We start from the raw sequence: 16,227 nt of genomic DNA, 5'->3' as shown, positions 1-16,227 counted from the left end.
AGACCTTGGGATTGCTTCTGTTCCCAGTACAGTGCCAATGCCTCTTTTTACAGCTTTGACCATAGGAGCAAGATCCAGGCAAAGATTAAGGGTATATATGCAGGATGTTTGGAACTGGTGAAGGTGGGCCTCCTCTTCTGCTAATAAGGAGGGATGAATTTCTTCATCCTCATGATATGTTGGGCATTTCTCAAGAGGAGCTTGCATGAGAAAGTATATGCAATATGAGTGCAGGACTTTCAATCAGAGAAAACTCACCTGGTTCAAGAGATCTGTGACAGGGTTGGTTCCATTGTAAAACTTGCTAGTTTAGAAGAATTTTACAAACTAAAACCATGTAACAAGTACCAGCCCCTTATTTCCTACTGCAAATGATTTGTAGTAATGTCTCATGACAAGAAGAAATTTTTAGTGTGAAAAGGTGTCTTAGTGGCTTACTTTTTTTTTTTTTTCAGGCTAGAGGACCTTGGCTTAAAACAGTTTTCTGTGGGTGATCTATTCACACGCATCTTTATCCCCACCTCCTTCCTACTGGTGTGTATCTTACACCTTCACTATTTCCATGATCAGTTTCTCCAGCTCACTGATTTAAAAGCTGTAACCAGCAAACAGGACAACACTATTTACAGGTAAAGAAACAAAGTAAATGGAGCTATTGATAATCTGTATGAAAATTCTGTTTATGACTGTCTTGTAATGCTCACTTTTCAGTAGATGTTATTTGCCTTTGCTATGACTACCTGGCTTAAAAAGAAGGCACTCAGTATCCAGCATCCTGCTACAAACAAAGCATCTGTCTTCCCCAGTTTTCCCCTACACACTGAATTTTTCATTTTGGGGTACATTTTCAAAGGTACTAATGATATTTATCTCATTAACTTTGACCTTTAATGGAAGTTAGATGCTTAATTACTGTGTGTGCCTTTTTGTAAGTCCTTTCAGTGATAAGAAATATAGGTTTGGGTCACTTCAATTTTTCAATGTCCATTTTGAGGGCCAAATGAAGACTGGGAGATCCTTGGCAAATAACACATTTGCATTGAACAATGAGACCTTTTTGTAAAACTGAACTTCAGAAATGGAAAAATTCCAAACTTGTGGTTACTCTTCATAGTACTAACCCTTGGCTATGCTAGCTCTTTGAGACAGTGGTTTCACCCAAAAGTTCATTAGTATTTTTGTCATGAATCTGGGACCTCCCTTTTCCAGTCTTCTATTCTTCCATAATTTCCTGCATCTGTATCCTGCATTCCTGTATCTGGCTTAGGATCCTGCTCCAGGAGTACAAGAAAGAGAAATGGTTTTGTAGTACATAGAATTATATTATAGTGTTATGTTACGCAATGACAATTACAGTCATTCCTTGAAGAAAGCAATTCATTTAGACACTGCTTTTAGAATATTTACCTGCCCAATGATAAGTACATCTCAGCTGCACTTCTACGAGTGGGGACTAGCTGCATAATATCACATACACCACAGAGTGTTGTGGAATTGCGACAGTTTATCTTAACAGAGAATTATGTTCTACATTTTTCGAGATTTACTAAAGCATTTCAGATATTTTTCATGCATTCAATTTGATATGAAGCTGCTTTACAGTGTATGGTGCAAATTTGTTTGTGCCATGGGAATAAGCTCTACTTCTATAGAATGCATCCAGTTTCCATATTAAATAATTGCTAAAACTAGAACAAATCAAACTTGACAAAATTTTCCAATAAATTTGTGGGTTTTTTCAGCTTACCTTTTTAAATGACTGTTTGCATAATATCTCTTGCTTTGCTTTTCTTGAATTACTAAATGTGATGGCTTATTCAAGTGCCCTTTTGTAATGGCCTATGAGCAAACTCTCCTTGCTGATGTCAGACTTCTTGTGCAGCAGCAGATACATGGTAACATCTCTGAATTGGCCAAGCCCTGAAACCAGAGCCCAAACATGTGCCTGAGCTGAAATGGGGTTGTTCCTGGGCTGAGGCATTCCAGGGAAATGCATTACAGTTTGCAGTAACTGCGCAAGCTCTCCTGTAGCTCTAACAGTTTGCACTTGTGCTGAGTAACATAAAAACAGTTTCCACCTCCCTTCTAGTGTGATCCAATAGGCACAAAATTGGAAAAAAAAAATCAAAACTAAGCACTTGTAGGATTTTGGTGGGTTCATAGTGCAGTATACTTTGCCTGTCTTGAAAATCTTTCTATTATACATGAAAGATACCAAAATATTATACAGCTTTCCAAACGTTGGCTTGAAGAGGATACTGTGACTAAAGTGACATCATTAGCAAAGGATGGAACCACTGATAGCAAAGGCACAAAATGTTTTAGATGTGTTGAGAGCAAAAATTTTTGCAAGGAATAAGTAGCCTTGAGATACCATCCTGAAAGTAAACTGCTTTTATGCTGCATCTTTTGCGACAAAAAATTTTAGATAAAGAAACTGATTTGAGTAAGAAGACAGAACTCAATTGTTTTAATAGTGAACTTCTTAAAAAAATCCCAGCAGGTGAGAGCTGCTCATGAAAGTAGTGAAGAAAGCAGGTGCAGTTCCTCCACCTGCCTCCGAATTCCCATGTGTGATTATGAGTCCTATTAAAATTGCTGAGAATGTTCATTTGTGAAAATATTGCTTCACTTGAGTAAAGTTTGCAGAGTGAGTTCCAGAGTAAGGCACTGCCTGCTGCAAATAGATGACACTGGCAGAGTGAGGCACTTCTCACTATTTATAAAGGTGTTAAAACTGAATGTCTCAGTTTTACATCTGCAAGAAAAAGAAAAATCCTGATTAGGACGTTCCAACCACATTTCCTTGCTGTACCATGAATCATGATATGGCAGAGATAAAGTCCGTGAGTTATATATTTTCTAAGATATGATGCTCTGCCATAATTACCTTTAAATAATTTCTTAAAAAAAAAAAAAAAGGCAAAAATATATTTTAAAAAATGTGGACATTCTAAGGCTTACTTGAAGTAAAGCAGTAAAGGCATTTTGGGGACTGTGAATTACCTGTAGTTCTGACTGAAGTTACGTACCATCTACATGTTTTAGAGTTGCATTTATAATCTTCCTTGACTTTTTGCTGCATGGGGTATGTTAAGCTTTCAGAGATTGTGTTTTGTTATGGCAATATGTCACAACACACTGGTAGACAAGAAAGTGCATTCATTCCAATTTAACAGTTTTCTTTTCTCTCTCTAATTCATTTCCCATTTTCATCTTGTTCTTTCATCTCCCACCTCATAGCCATGCCAAAGTCAATGGCCGTGTATATCTAATAATTAATAGGTGGGTACTTCAATTCTTCCTTTCCTTTAAAACAGATATACCTTATGTTTTTTGTTACTTTTTAAGTGCCTTAAAACAAAGTATATTCTTGCTGTGCAGTACTGGGAAGTAAGCAGGGAGATAACGTTGTTCAGGTATTGTAATTTCCTAAAGCTGGTGAAGCAGTGGATACATCTCTCCTGCATATTTATACGTTGTTTTTTTTCTCAGATGGGAATTCTCTTAAAGTTTGCCCATGCCTCAATACAGGAATAATTGGTGCTATTTGTAATTGGCTGCAGACAATAAACTTGGTTGAGGAGGCTCGTTTATCTACCCTTTGTTTGTGCATGGAAAGATGCATGCCTGCATGCACATATGTACACATAGATACAGAGACACACATCCCTGTATTCCTCACAAGCACATAAGAAAGGGAATTTGAGGGCCGGGTCAGTTAAATGTGTGGCATGCATTATGGGTTTGTATAGACTGAAATTCCAGAAGCAGAAATGGAACACTGAAACTACTGCATGCTAAGGCTGTTAATTCATGGGCTGAGTTTGGTGCTGCAGGATCCAAGGCAGAAAAATTCATATTGCCGTCAACCCTTTAAAAATGGCATCTTCAGAACAGTTCCATAAACTAGATTTCTTTCAAAATGTTTGACTGGAATAAATGTGGGCTTTTGTTTAATCATCTCCAAGAATAGAAGGACTTCTGAGTTTGTTGTCACTACTGAAATATAAACAGGAAAGCCAAGAAAGTCCCTTGTTTAGATATTTGTGACTACCTGCTCTAACAAGAAGTTAGTTTATGTGTCATGTTCATGCTCCTTCTTCAAATGTCATCACATAGTTTGGGTCAAGGTTCTCAAAAGTTCACGAGAGCTGGAAATCTGGTCTGTAGGAAGCCCATATTTAAGGAAGCAGTGAGGGTGATCACGTTGGTGAGGGCAGGCAAGCTGGGAGCCAAGGGGCATAGCCAGGAGGCAAGGCTGGGTTCTCATCCATGGGGAATCAGGAACATGAACCCAGCAGCTGAGGGTGAGGGTCACATCCCGAGTTGGTAACAAGGGTCAGGCACATTCTGGTGAGGTCCCAGTGAGTCCATAGAGATAAGCTAGATTTGGAGTGAAGGCAGGGTGTCAGTCTGTATGTCAGTCTTAGGGCTAGGGAGGCATGGGAGCAGGTTCAGACACAGCTTTGATGCAGTCACAATAGAGGGGTGCCTCAGCATGAAGCAGCTCCTAATGAAAGGAGAGGCTTCCTAGTTTGTCCACATACTGCAACATGACTTGGATTCAGGCAGCAAATCCCCTGAAAGGCCCATAAAGGCCAGTAGAGGTACAGCACTGTGTGCTCAGTTTAAGTCTTGCAGACCAAATATTCAGGAAATGAGTAACTGGCATTCTGCAGAGTGGAAAGCTTTCTGTTCTTAAGGCTTTGTATGAAAGATAATTGAGAATTTCTTTGAGCCAGAAAGTTTCAAGCAATTAATAAACTGCAAAAAATTATCAAAGACAAAAGATACTTCATAATGCATTCAGTTAATTAATCTTCTGCTCTAGAAAATTACAAATACATGAAAGTACTAGGAATCCAACAAGGATCTGTGGCACATTCCTGATTTTAGTGCCACTGAAATTGCTTTTTGCTGAAAACTATATCTACTAGTATACTTTTCAATATTGATGCCCTATTTAATGAATTAAATTCATTACATTCATCAGTGGCTGTACCATAAAGGCTTGTTATCTGCATTGTTATTATGGTCTTCCTAAGTATCAAACATAATACTTTTATGTTATTTTGGATAATTTCTCATCAGCATGTGTCTTCCAACAACGAAGTTATATCTGACTAGCTGTGAAGCTTTTAGGCTTAGCTTGTCTTAAAAATTCTAAACTAGTGCAGTTTTTATATCTTAACACTTCAGCGTTGTCTGTTACAATATAATGTGATTTTGTAGTGGAAAAAAAAATTAAAAGAAGAAAACCAACCCTAGCAATACATAAGGAAGTTTTGGAAGAAGGATTCCAAGTAGACTAACTTTCTGAATAGTCGGCAGGGCTTTCCATCTAGTCTTACGTCTCCTAAGCACATGATCCAATACTCAAGCCTACTGATGCTGATAAAACTAAGTGCCATCCTACTGAAAACTAAACTCATACTGAGGCTTTATTGGGTATACATATTCCATGTACCCATCTTTATAACCCCATGACCTCCTGGGTCTCTAGCATATGAATAAAAATCATATGAATAAGAGAAAGATATAAAATCCTATAGGATTGTTATGTATCTGTCTGATTTACACTGAGGTAAGTCAGTAAGTCCTTGATTTACAACAGTGTGAATGTAGATTTTTTCCATTATGGAAGTCAGTTGGGAAGATGCCCCATAGAAATCAATGCAATTGCATGTGCAAAACCTGTCTGATTATGGTTACTTTCATTTCATGGTGCATTGCCTTTTTAATGGGCTCTGATGGTTTATAGTAACCAAGGATCTCTATAACATTTGAACTGAACTGAAAATTCATCCTCTCTTCTTTATATATGACCCTCCTATTGGTACTTTATTAGAGTTTTAGGTAAATATAAGTCAGTTTATGTCCTTTTAGGGAATATTAATGTTTAGTCACCTTATAGAGATTTGAATATCCTTTTAGTATATATGCTAGCTTAAATGTGAAACTAAGCAAAAAGCCCCAAAAGAGATGATTGGCAACAGCCAACATGGCTTTAATACAGGCAAATCATGCCTGGTAAATTTGGCGACCTTCTGTGATAGTGCTACAACATTGGTGGATAGGGGCAGAGCAACTGACATCATCTACCTGAACTTATGCAAAGTGTTTAACATCATTGGTATGACATCCTTGTCTCTAAATTGAAGAGATATGGATTTGATGGATGGACCAAGTGGATAAAGAACTAGCTGGATGGCTGCACTCAAAGAGTTGTGGTCAACAGCTCACTGTCCCCATGGAGACCAGTGATGAGTGGTGTCCCCCAGGGGTCAGTACTGGGGCTGATATTATTCAACTTCTTTGTTGGTGACATGGACGGTAGGATTGAGTTCACCCTCAGCAAGCCTGATGACACCAGGCTGTGTGATGTAGCCGATATGTGGGAGGGAAGGGATGGCATCCAGAGGAACCTTGACACACTTGAGAGGTAGGCCAATCCAGACCTCATGAGGTTCAAAAAGCAAAGTGCAAGGCTCTACACCTGGGTCATGGCAATCCCAGGCACACCCACAGGCTGGGCGAAGAATTGATTGAGAGTAGCTCTGCAGAGAAAGTCTTGGGGGTGATGATTGATAAATGTCACCGTGATCCAGCAGTGTGCACTCACAGCCCAAAAAACCAACCAAATCCTGGGCTGCATCAACAGAACCATGGCCAGCAGGTCAAAGGAGGTGATCCTCCTGCTCTACTCTGTTCCTGTGAGACCCTGTAGCACTGTGTTCAGCTCTGGTGCCCCCAACATAAGAAGGACATGGAACTGTTGGAGCATGTCCAGAGGAGAGCCACAAAGTTGATAAGAGGACTGGAGCACCTCCTCTATGAAGACAGGCTGAGAAAGTTACAGCCGTTCAACATGGGGAAGAGAAAGTTGTGTGGAGAACTCATAGCAACCTTCCAGTATCTGAAGGGGGCCTACAGGGAGGCTGAAGAGGAACTCTTCATCAGGAACTGTAGTGATAGGACAAGGAGTAATGGGTACAAACTGAAAGAGGGGAAGTTTAGGCTAGGTATTAGGAAGAAAATCTTTACTGTGAGGGTGGTGAGATTCTGGAACAAGTTGCCCAGAGAAGCTGTGGATGCCCCAAACCTGGTAGCATTCAAGGCCACATTGAAAAATGCCTTGAGCAATCTGTTCTAGCCTGTGGCAGGGAGAGTTGGGGCTAGATGAACTTCTATTTTCAGTAGCCAAAGCTACTGAGTATATTCTTGAGTACAACAGATTTTCAGATTATTAGACACTCACTTTCACTGCCCAATACATGATGAGGGATTTTAGTCAAGAGTGTGACTAAAATTTATTCAGTGAGATTCTTTGGTGCTTGACTGTCTTGTTAAACTTCTAATTTAAATCCAGCTTTTCTACCTTTCAGCAATTGGTACAGTATTTCTACTTCAGGATTGTTTAGTCAGATTTCTTTAGTTTTTCCTTCATTTGAACCACAAAACTTTTCATCTTGAAGTAACTGCAACGCCCAAATTTTTGAAAAATAATTCCACTTGTTTGACTTTCTCATTAACTACTTGGTCTATGCTCTTAATTTTTAATGATCAAAAGGAAAAATCTAGATCGTTAGTTTCTTAAACTGTAAAAATCCTAGGTAAAATCAGCAGAATTTCCTGTCTAAATGGTTATCAGCCAGAATTTCACATCATATGGTACTGTAGCACTTTTAAAGGTGCTTGAAAGTATTCTGAATGTAGTAATTTCAATAGCATAACTAAACATTTAGTGACCTAATGATATAGATGTACACTTGCCAAAGGGAGACTTTATTGCAAGACATTGTATTCAGAGGGACTCTTTATGGCAGTATGCTCAGTAAAGCACATGTAATCAACAAATTGGGACAACTTGGTTTTTTGCAAGTATGGGAGGTGAACACAGCTTCAGAAGAAAAAATAAAATGTCTGAAACCATAAGAAAATGTCTCTTTTCCCGGTAAAGATATATGCTGAATGCATCTCAGGGGAAAAAAATGGCACTGTGGCACTAGAGAAATATTGTTTCCTTGTTAAATGAGTTGTATTCCAGTTTTGGTAGTATGAAACTTATTAATAGATAAGCTAGAGACATTTAGAAATTAAAGAAAAATTCTCTGTGAGATGTAGCAAAGAGAGAATGAATGACACTATCAAAGACAGAGATGATAAAACATTCTGAAGCCACAGCCATGGAATTTTTGCTTTTGTTTGTTCCCAAACCTGTAGCTGGAAGAAAATTTGCAAATTCCTTGGTTTTCCAGCTGCATCGTTCAATTGGAAGAAGGTGGAAATGCATTTACAGTGATAGGTCAGATACTTGTGATAGTTCAGCTGCATTACACACAGCATGGTAGAAGTATTGACCACGTTTAGCACTGGTGTAAATAGGCTGTCCCCTTTCCATCTGTGCTGCAAATCCATGTTTCTTTATAGAAGCACCCTGTGAATGTCATGATGGCATGCTCTTGGCATCAGAAGGCTTCTGCAGATGGAGTAGGAGAATGCTTTATGACTTGTGATGTAGCATGACATGTTTGTCAATGACCTTCTTCTGTAACCCCTCTGTTCTCATCTCCCTTTTTCTTTCTGTTCCAATTACTTTGAGCAGCCTCAAGAAAAAAATACCAAACCACCAAAATGAGTAAGTCCCCTATGAAGTCATGAAATGTTTCCTCTTAAATAATGTCATTTCATGCTTCTACATCTTAAACTCTGACCATTTTCTCCAGTGGGGAAAATGTCAAGTTTAAGTGTCAATACCACTCATTGCTAACTAACCATTAGTATCTGAGTGAGAAGTAGTTACTAATACATTCCAACTCAATTTTCAGTGTGTGTTTGGAGAGAGTACCAAAATCATTAACTTTTCCACTTCTAAGGCATTTTTCATGAACAGTTTATTTTTTTCTAATTATACGGTTTGAAAAGAAAAAGACTATGATGTCATTACTCTTCAGTTTGGTGACATACTACTGTTTACCAACAGATTGGTGCACCAAGATGGAAGCCTGCCTGACATAACTATGATGAATTTAACAGCCAGCAAAGAAAAGAAAGAGGATAAAATGCTGGAAGAGGCTGGTGAGAAAAGAATGGAAGAGCCAGAAGGGGAGGGACGGGAAGGGAGAGTCAAAAAAGGAAAAGAAGAAAAGGAAGATGAGGACAAGGAAGATGATTCTGATGATGAAGACAATGAATCAGAGGAAGAAGAAACTACAGGTAAGCTCTGCAGAATGCAAATTTTGCTTTCTTCAGCCTTAATTAACAGTGGTAACAGGTGGTTTGTTCTTGGTCATCCCTGTTAACTTCAGTTATCGGGTTTTCCTTCTAATTTTACATGCAGTCTATGTCAAAGAGCCTTAAGTTCACTGAGCAGATGGCTACTTGTCAATTATTCAAGGCTACAGGCTCTTCTAGGGAAAAATCATACGTTTTCTGTAGGATGCTAAGAGGAAGAAAACAAAAGAAGCCATGCCTCTTTCTTCTAGGTGGTCTGGTTCGAATTATTTGGAGGCTACCGCAAATACTAAGAACTACTAAGAAGGCACTCCTCTCCAGAAGTCCACATGGCTTTGCTTCATTATTTATGTGCACATTAGTGTCATATTTTTCATTTCTGAATATGGAATGTGTAATTGACACCAGATGAATATAAAAAAGCTTAAGGGCAGACATGGGTGAGGCTTATATTGTCATCCTTGATATTGCTAGGATGAACTCCTTGCATGAATTATTTCCATAACTCGGTTTGTAATATGAGCCAAAAGTGAAACCAGGCAAGGGCATTTAACACCCAAGTATGCTGTATTCTTTGGAGGTGGCCTTACTGCAAATTTGGTTACTCATGCCAGTATTCACAGGACTGTGACACATAAGTACCGGCAGGGTCTTTGTCAAGGCAAAACGGCAGCACATCTGGCTTAGCTGCCGCAGGGAATTGTAGAATCATTTGGGTTGGAAAAGACCTCTTAAGATCGAGTCCAACTGTTAACCCAGCACTGCCAAGTCCACCACTAAAATGTGTCCATAAGTGCCACATCCACACATCTTCTAAATACCTTCAGAGATGGTGATTCCACCACTTCCCTGAGCAGCCTGTTCCAGTGCTTGAACCTGAGGTGAAACTACTTACCTTTCCTGGCTGGAACATCTGCCCTGAGAGAGGTGTTCATGGGCCATGGAAACCTCTCTTGGCCAGTCTTCATGTGGTCTATGAGGGACAATAAGTTTGTTGCACTTTATCCATCCCTATGTGCTGGAAGGGCTTTGGAACAGAGGCTAGCTGGTGGAGGTTATTCTGTGCATGACACTTGCAAGCAGGGAAGTAGGGAGCTGCAGCCAGTGGGGCTTGGAAATAACAAAAGGTGCTGCTTGCCACATGTGATCCATCTTTAAGCTGCACATGCATTTATTTCTGCCTAAGAGTTATACCATTTTTATGTAGCCATGTGGCTGGAGCTTTGACATTAAGCATGTTCAAGAGTGCAGACCTCATTACACAGTGTTGTATAGTCTTTCAGTGGATGCGTTCAAGGCCTATATTTTATTTCCTGTGTGTGTATTGCCTGGCCATGCTAGACAGAGCCTGCTAGAGTACCTTATCTGTCCGCTCCACTTAATTCCCACTGTCTGGATATACCTTGCATGATGCAACACTGCAACTGGAAATAAATGCAATGAAAAAATGAGAACATCTAATTTTGTAAAGACTTTCCTTGAATACACTCATTGTGCTTTTAAAAACACACGTGGGATTAGAGTTCTGTAGCTTAATTAATTTCTCAAGTTTAATTATGTGCTCATGAAATTTACATCACTCAGCATTTTTATTAGGATTTTCTAAGTTATATTTGGAGAAAAAAGGCAGAAGAAAAAAGCATGGACTTTGGTTGTGAGGTATTCCAAAAGTCTGCTTTTCCACACAAATGTACATGTGTTCTTCACACAAATATGCACAGAATAACCATCTTGGTTTGCTTTATATATAAAATGATGTAATAAGTAGAAATAATTGCATAGAGAAGGTGGTAACTCCTTTGCAATTTTACCAGCCTAGACAATTATATGTTTTGGTATCACTTGCAAATTTTTCCATCTCTGATAGTAACTGTAAGAATGTTCTCACAGCATGTAAAATCCTTCCTAATCTCCAAAGTGCTTCTGAATCCCCTAATACAGTGTGAAGACTTTATACTAATATATACCACCCTGTTGAAACAGTTTTATAACCCACAAGAAAAGTCAACACTTAGAGAGCACTGCTCAGCATATGTATTGTCATGTACATTCACATGTAATAGGTGTTGTCACATGCTTGCTCACTGGGGTAATATTTGGGAGGATGGCTTTTTTAGCAAAACACCCGTATGAAGGGATACTTTCACCCAAATTCAGGATCTTAACTTGATAAACTATTTCAACTGAGAGAAATATTCAATTGACTACAGTTTGCCTTGCTTGTTTTAAATATCTGTCCTGTGATGGCACAGATCACACTCTAGAAGGCAGTGCTGTTTTCAAGGTATTTTAGATAACTCTGTCATCTGAAAATGTCTATAGTACAGTTGCCTAAACCCATATGACAAGATTCCTAATCCTAGTGTTCATGGATCTCTTCCAAGCTGGCTGAAAAGCTTTCTGAATAGTAGTAGTCTGTGCTTTCTGAAAACAGGCTGGCTCCATAGCTTCCAGGCATCAAAAAAAAATTGTATTTTTCTGAAATGGATAAGGGCCAGGGCTGGAATTAATTCCTGAATGAGATCTCTAAGCTTATGTCCAAAGATACTGGGGGACAGTGGAGTCCAAGAAGAGCTCTGATAGAGAGGAATAAAAGCAAAATTGGCAAGGAGGACTACCACTGCTGCTTTTGAAGCGTGGAATCCTTCCAGTGAAAGTGGGTCAGAAGGGAAAACACCACAGCTAAGTGGGCCTCAACCCTGTTTTGTCTTAGCTACCCACTGGGCCATACCTTTATCCTCCACCTTGCCTTACTGTAAAGCTTAGAAGAGAAGAAGCAGAAAGCTTGTTATTTTCTAGTGGAGTATTCCATTTTACGGAGACCTTCTGTTTTTCTTCTTACTATGGTTCTGCTTGAACATCCCTGCAGACTTAAGGAACAAGTGGCATCTAGTGATTGACCGCCTTACAGTGCTGTTTTTGAAATTCCTGGAGTATTTTCATAAGATGCAAGTCTTCGTGTGGTGGCTGTTGGAGCTGCACATCATCAAAATTGTTTCCTCTTACATCATCTGGGTCACAGTGAAAGAGGCAAGTAAACACCCACTGTCAAACTCTTACACATCGTGGGGGTTTGTCAGCATCTGCTGATGGGTGGGGAGATGGTTTCCTTCTGTCAGACCTCACTGAAATTTGGGGTTGTCACCTGCTGGGGGCCTGCCTTGACATCTTCCACAGTGATGTTCTCTCAGTCTAGATAGTCTCAGCCCTCCACTTTTCTTCAGATATTAAAGTTTTATTATCCAGATATGAAAGTTTTATTAGTCTAATTCTTTGAATGTAAGAGACGTAATCCCTCTCCTGCTCCAACTGGCTGTGGGCACCATCCAGGGACGGAGGGTGTAGAAAAGGTACATTAAGGAAAATTACTTAAACTGAGTTTGGTGGTTAAGAAATAAGAATGTGGAACTATGCCTAAAGAAAAAGGGAGCAACACTTTTAGCTGTGCTTTTGGTGTGGGCAGTGTGAGTTCACTACATGACATAGCCATTCCTTGAACAACATATTCAGAGAGAACTCAGTACAAAAACAAAACAAAAAATCCATTTTCTCACATATTTTGTGGGGAAAAGGTCAAGAGGACAAAGGTTGGTTGCACAGACACACAGATCTGTGTCATCTCATCTTTGTTTCATGTGTACTAAAGCAGTAGAACCTCCATGTGGTCCTTCTTACTTCATGTCTGTTGATAGGGAGGATATGGAGTTTTGTGGGTCTAACAGTATTAATATTATGTAGGTGATAAAGTCCTTTCTAAACTGACTATCCTTCTTCACTTACCACATTGTTTCTTTGAGTATTGTAATTCTTTTCTTCAGTGTTTTTCTCAAAGTTTCTTCATGTCCCTTTCTTTTGAATAATTCTGTTTTTATTTACTGTGGAAAAGGTCAAACTTTCTCAGTTCTTTTGTTACTCTGTGTAATTTCTGTACTGTTTTTGTGTTTTCAGGTGTCTCTCTTTAACTTTGTGTTTTTGATTGCCTGGGCTCTTGCTTTGCCATATGCTCAGTTTCGCCCCCTGGCATCAAGTATCTGCACTGTCTGGACATGTGTGATTATTGTCTGCAAAATGTTGTACCAACTCTCATCTATCGATCCCAAAACTTTTTCCAGTAACTGTACATTGGTGAGTACAAGTGCATATTAAAAAGTTTGACTGCTTCCTTCTTCAGTGAAGAAGAGCAAAAGGAAGTATATAAAGTACTGAAACTGACAGTTCATGTAATGTATTACTGTTGATTATTATTCCCTCCTCAAGCAACTTTAAACATGTTTTATAACTGTTGCATTTTTTTTCTGTTAGCCAGGAGAGAATGAAACTAAGGTCGATTTAGAAGAACTCAAAACTTCAGTGCTCTACAGTGGGCCAGTTGATCCTGCAGAGTGGGTTGGATTGAGAAAGTCTTATCCCCTTCTTGTGTACTTAAGGGTAACTTCTTTAGTTATCTATATTCTGATATTTTCTAGTTTGTGATGAGTTAGCAATGTCTTTGAAATAAATAATCTGTCACACACACACACACACAAAAGTAATAATTGATAATAGGGAAGTAAAGAAGGAAGGAGGCAACACAAAACCACACTGTTACACAGAACATATCTGGAAAGGATTCAGTACAAATTCAGATAATCTTTCATGTAGAAGTATGGCTTTTGGACTTTACCATCTGTTCAAAGCTCTGTAAGAAATGTAATATTTAAGAACTCAAAGTAATTAAGAGGTACACAGCTTTCAGGTACCAGAGGACTGATGGGTCTAAGTGGAGTAATTGCCTTGAATGATAGTGTATGCTATAAGCAGTTAATTTTTTTAAGTGCTTATTCCTTAGCCACAATTTAGAAAATATAACGAGTTAAGGGAATAATTCATTCAAACACTAGTAAATGGATATCTTTTGTTTTTCTTCTTGTTTTTCATTGATGCCTATGAGCAATATTTTATTATTCCTTTCTTGATTAAAAAACCCTACTTACAATGAAATTGTACCAAGTTCTGGTGAAAACCTTGCATATCTCCTCTTGGTTTAAAGAATCTCTAGAATTTTGAAGAAAGTTGTCAGAAATTGGCTAACTGGACAGCAGCAAATTTCGATCTAACTAGGCTTATTTGTCATTTCTTCCCTGACAGCTTACCTCTGTGTTCTTTGTTTGTGTAGGGAATACCTGCCAAGCTGTGCAGGTCAACATATCAGGTGCTGGTAATGCCTCTGCCTCTTGCTCCTTTAGCCATGCACCTCCCACAGTTGAGAGTATATGTGGGGAAGAGCAATTACTGACCCAAGGGGTTTTGCGTGTAGAGTGAAGTTGCCTTGAGGCAAGGTGTCTGCCTTGATGCAAGAGTTTTACAACTATAAATTGAAAACACTTTGGGATTAGAAATTATTCTAAAAAAGTTTGCATTGAGTTAGCAAATAAGATGTCTCCTGTCCATATAGAAATTTGTTTCAGTTCCATACCTGAAGGTCCCAAGCTTCAAGTCTTGATGTGCTTCTGTATGTCTCTTTTAACAGGCATTCAAAATGTCTGCAGTGTTAAACTGAGGGGCTTTTCCCTCCCCGTCTTTTCCACAACCAGTGTTCATTATATTATTTTTTAATCAGTGTCTTTATATGTATCTTCTGAATGTCCGTATGATTCATTAAAATCCAGTAAGTCGTAGGAACCTAACTTTGTTTCAGTGATAGCTGGGAATAGGTGCCAGTGCATTCTGGAGCACAGAAATACTCAGTGGTGACATCAGTTTGAGTGTTCATGAATTTATGCTTATCAGAAAATTTTATAGCTTCATGTGGTTTTGATTTTTATTTAATATTTTTCTGATTGTGTCTCCCATAGAATAACTTACTGATGCTGGCTATTTTGGCTTTCGAAGTTACTATCTACCGTCATCAAGAATACTACAGATGTCGAAATAACCTTACTGCACCTGTGACTAAAACAATTTTTCATGATATTACAAGAGCACATCTGGATGATGGAGTGGTAAACTGTGTCAAGTATTTCATAAACTACTTCTTCTACAAGTTTGGTTTGGAGGTAAATCACTATATATTACTTTTCTTTAGACTACCATTCCAGACCTTTTCATTGTGCTATTTTTGAATACTAGCTTGGACTATATTTGAGTTCTGGATGCTTCTTAGTCATCATTCATGTTAGTCATCTCTGTTCCCTTATTTTGACTGTTTGTTCATGAACACATGAAATGTACGTTCAAAAACTCTTCGTAAAAATAGTGATTTTTTACAATTTTTTATGGCTATTTGAAGAAGACAACTCCCAGGCTAATGCATCATAATTCTAATCATAATGATGCTCTTGACCTATCTCTTAAATACTACCAGCGCTTGCTCTACTGATAAACAAGTAAACTGTTCACAGGCAGTCTGAGGATTAAGAATGAGTGAAAATTAAAAGAAACCAGCAAGCTATTTCCCCAACTATTTAGGAAATAATTTTTAGCTCATCCTAATCTGAGGAGAGAGAAAATCAAAATAGCATAGTACACTGAATAAATGATTCACTATGAAGTATTCACTAAGCTTGAAAACACGTTGCATGGAACTGAGTGATGGGACTACTTTCAGTGAAGCCAGAGAACAGAAATGCTGGAATGCAGAACCCTCAGAACAATGGAGAACTAAAGCTACCTTATAGGAATTGACTGGATTTGTCTATCACCAATAGAAGCCTTATGGTCGAAATCCCTTTTCCTTTTGTCTGTTTCCCACATGAAGATACATTTTAGTTGTTGCTAATCTTAATAGTTCCTGTTCATTTTCACAACTGTAAGTCCTATCAAAATGTCTAATGTAGTATGTGCAACATACTGCTTGGCAACAATTAAACATTTTGCATATTAGCTGCTCTGACAACTCTCTTTCCTTTCTGTATTCATAGATATCACATAATGGAAACCAACTCTAGAGATAGAAGAGTATCAAAAATTTGGGTGTTGGGGTGGAGTGGAGGAGGTTGCTGTCAGTTCCTG

General features: G+C 38.7%; 1 protein-coding gene across 2 annotated transcripts in view; it reads left to right on the top strand.

The window, feature by feature from the left end:
• The window catches only part of PIEZO2 (piezo type mechanosensitive ion channel component 2), a 297,287-nt gene that overhangs the window by 215,046 nt on the left and 66,014 nt on the right, over positions 1 to 16,227 (top strand). The window contains exons 17-24 of one of the 2 annotated variants that reach the window (XM_027650978.1): positions 456 to 629; positions 3,244 to 3,285; positions 8,609 to 8,641; positions 8,987 to 9,219; positions 12,107 to 12,267; positions 13,186 to 13,362; positions 13,540 to 13,665; positions 15,072 to 15,272. In XM_027650978.1, coding sequence (XP_027506779.1) covers positions 456 to 629; positions 3,244 to 3,285; positions 8,609 to 8,641; positions 8,987 to 9,219; positions 12,107 to 12,267; positions 13,186 to 13,362; positions 13,540 to 13,665; positions 15,072 to 15,272 — 1,147 coding nt within the window. The remainder of the gene's footprint in view (positions 1 to 455; positions 630 to 3,243; positions 3,286 to 8,608; positions 8,642 to 8,986; positions 9,220 to 12,106; positions 12,268 to 13,185; positions 13,363 to 13,539; positions 13,666 to 15,071; positions 15,273 to 16,227) is intronic. The other variant, XM_027650979.1, reaches the window with a different exon arrangement.

Source organism: Corapipo altera, unplaced genomic scaffold (assembly GCF_003945725.1).
Source record: "Corapipo altera isolate COAL_440 unplaced genomic scaffold, ASM394572v1 24, whole genome shotgun sequence".
NCBI classification, from domain to species: domain Eukaryota; kingdom Metazoa; phylum Chordata; class Aves; order Passeriformes; family Pipridae; genus Corapipo; species Corapipo altera.
Note: the sequence above shows the minus strand (reverse complement) of the source record. Positions and strands in the feature narration are given on the sequence as shown.